Source organism: Nannospalax galili, unplaced genomic scaffold (genome assembly GCF_000622305.1).
Source record: "Nannospalax galili isolate Female #2095 unplaced genomic scaffold, S.galili_v1.0 scaffold1387, whole genome shotgun sequence".
Classification (NCBI taxonomy): Eukaryota; Metazoa; Chordata; class Mammalia; order Rodentia; family Spalacidae; genus Nannospalax; species Nannospalax galili.
The window spans coordinates 1,709,097-1,715,784 of record NW_008355976.1 but is presented as its reverse complement, the minus strand read 5'-3'; the positions used below and the strand labels follow the sequence as shown (position 1 = coordinate 1,715,784).

General features: G+C 38.6%; 1 protein-coding gene across 1 annotated transcript; it reads right to left on the bottom strand.

Moving 5' to 3' along the window:
• Positions 1-5,194: 5,194 nt before the first annotated feature.
• LOC103750846 (olfactory receptor 51H1-like) lies at positions 5,195-6,151 on the bottom strand. Its single transcript, XM_008854129.1, has one exon. It carries the CDS (start codon positions 6,149-6,151, stop codon positions 5,195-5,197), a length of 957 nt encoding a protein of 318 aa, XP_008852351.1.
• Between the last annotated feature and the right edge of the window lie 537 nt (positions 6,152-6,688).

Below are 6,688 nucleotides of genomic sequence, written 5' to 3'. Positions count from 1 at the left end.
TGTGTGTTTTGTTTTGAAATTGATGACTTTGAACTTCAGATTCTCCTGCCTTCATCTCTAGGATGCTGGGATTACAGGAGTGTGCCATCATACCCAGTTTATAAGGCTCATCCATGCATGCTAGGCTAGCACTCTGCCAACTGAGTTTAATCTCCAGTCTGAAGGTTACGCAGAATGTGACTGCTTACATAAACGTTCCATGGATATTTTATTTATTTTATTATTTTATTATTTCATTTCATTTATTATTTTATATTTTATTTGGTCTTTTTGAGACAGGGTCTCTTCTGTAGCCCCAGCTGGCCTGGAACTTGCTCTGTAGACCAACCTGGCCTTGAACTCACAGAGATCGGCCTGCCTCTGCCTCATGAGTGCTGAGACAAAGGGTGTGGGGCACCATGCCCTGCTTCCATGCATAGTTAAAAAGAAGTAATAGGCTAGAGAGATAGCTCAGCAGATAAGAACACTGACTGTTCTTGCAGAAGACCTGGGTTTGAATCCCAACAGCCACATGGCAGCTAACAACTGTTCTTAACCCCAGTTCCAGGGGATGTAACTCCAGTTCCAGGGGATCAGACAGTCTTTTCTGTCCTCACAGGCATTGCACGACACGGGTGCACTTACCTAATATGCAGGCAATACATGCATACACATAAAATAAAAATAATAAATAAAATTTTAAAAAAACAATGCAGTGCACATGAGCAGATGAATCTGTCAAGTATAATATGCTTTTTTCTGTATGCTAATATATGATTTAATGATTATTTTAAACATCAGACAATTGATACAGGATTATTTATCCAATAAATATGTATTTAACACTAAAAAGTCTAGTAATTATACTAGAGCCTGGAGCTATAAACACATACTTTCATTTTCTGCTCAATTTCTATTTCTCAGTAAAGAAATGCATTGATGATTACAAGTAATATTACATTAGAGTGTCATATATAATCTGTCAGTGATAACTAATAAAATTAGATCTTTTACATGTTATCTCATTGAATTCTCCCCACAGCCTTTGAACACAGGTGTCATAAACATTTTATACAGGAGGAAAATAAGATTCATATTAGTACCTGGCAAGGTCATATTATTTCTCAATGGTATAGCTAGATTCAAATGTTGAGCTACTTATCCTGAAATCTGTGAACCGAGATTTGGCTCACATCTAAGAATTTCCATGACATACAAGCAGATTCCAAAGAGAAGAAAGGACCCCCGATACAGGTGTGTGAGAAACAGCAGAATAATAAATATTACTGAAAACTTAAGGAGGAGGGTCTGTTTACCAAGATGAACTAGGCAGAGTCAGCTATACAAGCAAGAGGAACTGGAGTTCGCACAAAATTGAGAGGGAGTAAGAGGGTGTGACAGGAGTTGAAGGGGAGATGGGAGTGGAAATGAAGTAAATTCAGTACTTATGTATAAATATCAAAAAAGTAAAAATTTACATTATAAAAAAATCACAAAAGGAAGGAAAAATGAATAAGCCTGAAAGATTGAGTTTATGATTTCAACAGAAATCATCTATTTCTTGGTCTGTGTAGAATATTATTGTACATGGTTGGAGATTATGAAGCATAGTTTTACATTAGTCAAGGGCACAATATTGATAGTCATCTACGTGGAGAACAAACAATGAAGAGAAATTATTATAATCCAATGGTCTATGAGTAAAAATAGAACGTGTTTGTATTTGTTTATTTCACCCTTTAAAAATGTTAGGAGGTCCCATCTTCAACTGAGGAGCTTTTGGAACTGATAGCTGCTGGAGAGAGAGACAGAGACAGAGACAGAGACAGAGACAGAGAGTATTCTTTAAGGGTGTGACCCCTGGTAGGTCAATTATGCTCCAGTGGATACCCACACACCCAAGAGTTTATAGACAGCACAAGATGGATTTAATGGGTTGAGGGGAGGGAGAAACCGAGAGAGAGAGAGAGAGAGAGAGAGAGAGAAACACAAAGAAAGTTGGGTGGACAAGGAGGGGGTTTGAACCTGGGAGGAGTTGAAGGAGGGAAGAGGAACATGATCAAAATACATTATGTGAAATTCTCAAAGAACTAGTAAAAAATGAGGAGGAAAAATGCCATTTTTCTGTTGCTCTCATAATAGATATGAAGTATATTATTTCAGTAGTAGCTACCTATAATTTTGAATGGATAAATATAAAATATAATTATAACCAGGGAGGTGTTCCTTTTAAAAAAAGTATCAGTCTAAGGCCGGGCACGGTGGCACATGCCTTTAGTCCCAGCAATTGGGAAGCAGAGGCAGGCAGATCTCTGCGAGTTCCAGGACAGCTGGGGCTACAGGGAGACCCTGTTTCAAAAAGATTAAAAAAAAAAAGTATCAGTCTAATAACCATATGCCATGACTATATTGCATTTATAATGAGAATAGAAGCTGGTTACTCAAGGAATATGAGGTTCTAACTGTGAAAATAGCAACAATCAGCTGAAGGGTCCCATTCTGTGTTGAGGCTGTGAGGAAACCAAGCACCAGCACACACTTGTGTCCTCGCCACACAATCGCTTCTCTCACCCCTGTATTCTGACTTTGCCCCCACTGCTACTGTTTCCACAGCTCAGGTCTCTTTCTAATTACAACGTCAAATGTCTCCTTATAAACTCTCATACATGACAGGGATACTCTGTGTTTCTCTCTCTCTCTCTCTCTCTCTTTCTCTCTCTACTCTCTCTCACCTCTTTCTCTCCTTTCTTACCTCTCCATTTCTGTTTCCCTCCCCTCTCCAAAAATTTAAATTCAATTCATTTCACAAATACATAAAATTATATATATAAAGGAGTGATATCTATACTTTATGTAAACTATATTAATATATGCCTGCACTTAATAAATCTATACATGATATAAATCAGCTTAAGCATTTCTCTCTATATAGTGAAAATCTTTCTTTTATTCATTGAAATTAAACTGTGATTTACTGTGTGTTTAGCTCTTTTTTTAGCCCCTGCTGGCCTGGAACTCCCTAAACCATGGCATTTGCTCATTAACAGCAGGAAGAGCTCTAGAGATGCAAACCCTCCTTCAGAGGATGCTGTTAAGAGTGCTGGCAAACATTTAGCTCCACATGCTTGAGCTCCAGTCTCCCTTTAAACTGCAGAAAATTGAAGTGACATTTCAGTTTAAGTTAGCTAGTAAATTAGTTCGTTTGGTTGGTTGTTTGTAAGACAAAGTCTATATATGGTAGCCTGGCCTCAAATTCATAATTTTGTCTTTTTGGCCTCCCGAGTGCTAGGATTATAGGTGTATGCTATCACATGTGGCTTAAAATATAAATTGTTGGGGCTGGAGAGATGGCTCAGCAGTTAAGAACACTGGCTGTTCTTGCAGAAGACTCACGTTCGAATCCCAGCACCCACATGGCAGTTAACGACTGTTCGTAACTCCAGTCCCAGGGGATCCGACAGCCTCTTCTGTCCTCTGTGGGCATTGCATGACATGGGTGCACTTACTTACATACAGGCAATACACACATACACACAAAATAAAAATAATAAATAAATATTTAAAAATATATAAAAGTAATATTTATATTACTTTGATATATATACTATATATAATTGCTACATGCTTTTTTATTATGGAATTATGAATAATGAGGTTTATCATTTTTTAAATTATTTTTTATTTTGTGTGTATGCATGTATTGCCTGCATGTATGTGAGTGCACCCAGGTTGTGCGATGCCCATGGTGGTCAGAAGAGGGCATTGCTGACTGTTGTTGGCCACCATGTGGGTGCTGGGAACCAAATCTAGGTCCTCTTCAAGAGGACCAGTGCACTTAACCACTGAGCCATCTCTCCAACTCCATGAAGTTTATCTTTGAGATAAAATTAATTCAGGAACACTTTCTTATATGAAAGGGCAATTTTAATAGAAAACACAAATTAATTTGAAATACTCTTCTATACACAAAATTGTGTAGAATTAATCTTTAAAACAATTAGATACTACTGATTTGAGAAACAATTCCTGAACTTTCAAAGACCATATTGTGCTAAATGTTAACAATCAAATGATAAAAGCTTCATAAAAAGACACCTGAGCATGTAAGTAGATACACATAGCAGAGTGCATAACAGTATCTTCACTCTTGTTCTTTATCTTTTTCATACCTAGCTAGTCCTCAAATAAAACCCATAGTAATTCATGGAACCCCTCCTGTGCACGTCTTCATCATCTCTCTGCATAAGCCATCATCTCTGTCTCCCATGATGCACAACAGTCTCTGGGAAGTCTGCATGGCCAAGACTTGGCCAACAAATCTTTTTGCTTTGTGCCGTGATGTTCTCATCTAGAAATAACACCTAGCTCTCTCCTTGAAAAATGCTATCAAGATAATCAGATGAGATACCCTGTGAAAAGATCTAGCTCTCTGTTTTACCTAGTATTCTACAAATGCAAGTTTTTATATTCCCTCACACTCAGTGTTCTCAAAAAATTCTTTAACACAGTACTTCAAATAACTTTATTAATGGTTGCTTAATAAAATTATGTCAAATTTAATTTATAATTGTTCTAGATGCCAAAACTAAAAATCATACCTAAGGAAAATGAAAATGATGTTCAGTGTCATTTGTATCTCAGGTGGTACAGGTGAATATCACCCTCAATCTTTTGATCCCAAGATGTGCAACAGAATTGGTTCCTGTACACTGATGTACATTTACATTCTCAATTCTGAAATTTGACTACTTGTTATTTGAAATTAATTTTAGAGTGTATTTCTGTAGTTTTTTTCTTATCATTTAATTAATATAGCTTGTTTCTCTATTAAATTCATGGAGGCAACTCATAAGGAAATCTCCTAAATTAGACTGTTAAATAAAATTAATTTAACTAACCACAGTTTAAAAGGCATAAACCCTTGGCTTATTATGTATCATGAAGTTATTTTTTAAAGAATTAATACCATCCCTGGCCTTCAGTATTCATATGTCAAGTCTTAAATACAAGTTGGCAGAGAAGCTCATCCCATGTACTCTCTATACTAGGCAAAAGGTAATTTGGCACAGAAAAATGAAGTATTTTTTCTGAGCTGGAAACTGCCTTTGCCCAATATAAAACAAACAGAAAACTTTTAAAAAAATAAATATACTTTTATTTCACATAGTCATAATTGATATTTTACAGAATAATATCTTTCTCAAATTGGTGCATTCTAACCCTCTGCAGTGATTTTGGTTCGAACAAATATCTGGATAATCTTCTTTCGTATTTCCTTGGTCTTCACAGTATAAACTATGGGGTTTAGCACAGGGGGGACAAGGAGGTAGGCATTGGCCATGAGGGCATGAGTCAGTGGTGACAGGTGCTTTCCAAAGCGATGAATGATTGACACGCCAATCAGTGGCACATAAAAGATGAGCACAGCACAGGTGTGTGAAACACAGGTGTTGAGGGCCTTCAGCCGGCCCTCCCCAGAGGCAATAGCCATCACTGTTCGGAGGATGAACACATAGGAGAAGAGGATGGAGAGGGAGTCAGAACCCTTAGTGAAGATGACAGCGATGAGGCCATAGAGACTGTTGACCCGGGTGCTGGCACAGGCGAGACGCATGACATCTTGATGGAGGCAGAAGGAGTGGGAGAGGATGTTGGAGCGGTAGAAGGGAAGCCTCTTGATGAGGAAAGGCACAGGGAAGACCACGCAGACTGCTCTTGACAAGATGGCTATCCCTACTTTGCAGACCACAGCACTGGTTAGAATGGTGCCGTATCTGAGGGGACTCCAGATCGCCACAACCCGATCAAAGGCCATTGCTACCAGCACGCCTGACTCAATGGCTGAGAAGGTGTGGATGAAGTACATCTGGACGAGGCAGGCATCAAATGCAATGAACTTATAGCTGAACCAGAATATGCCTAGCATAGAGGGCAGAGTGCAAAGGGCGAGTCCCATGTCTGCAAATGCTAGCATACACAGAAAGTAGTACATGGGGATATGCAGGGATGATTCAGACCTGATGGTGGAGATGATGATACCATTGCCAAAGAGGGCAATGGCGTATATGGCACCCAGGGGGAATGCCATCAAGTAATACTTCTGCTCAAGCCCTGGAATCCCAGTTAAGACAAAGTATGGGTGCTGGAAGGACGAATGATTATGATCTGCCATGAAGCCCTGTGATGTAGGCATGGGGAGGAATCAGCAGGATCCTGATCAGTGGCTTCCTAAAATTACAGTGAGAGGGTTCATCCGGGTGTTAGAATCTGATCTCCTGAAATACAGCCATTTTTAATTCCCATGATTGTATATATGGAATGCCTGAAATGACTAAGGTATTTCCTTTTGAAGAAGATTTGGGTAAAATGACCAGCCCAAGTATAATTCAGCTGCATTTAGGTTAATGCTCACACTGTAGGAACAAACCTAAAAGGTGAAAGCAAAACAAAACAAAAAAACCAAAAAAACCCTCTTTCCTCTTTCCTATCTTTTCTTTCTCCTTCCTAATGAGTATCTTATATCAGAGTTAGTCAGAAGCTGAGGACGAACAGAATGCTCTTTGAAGACTGCTTTACCCTAAAACATTCACCAGCTTTCTTTATGAATTGATTGGGATCCAGTTTACTAAGAAGCAATGCAGCACACATCTCATATTCAAATCCACGCTCTCCATGTACAGTTTCTATGTGAGTAATGCCCAGGACAATG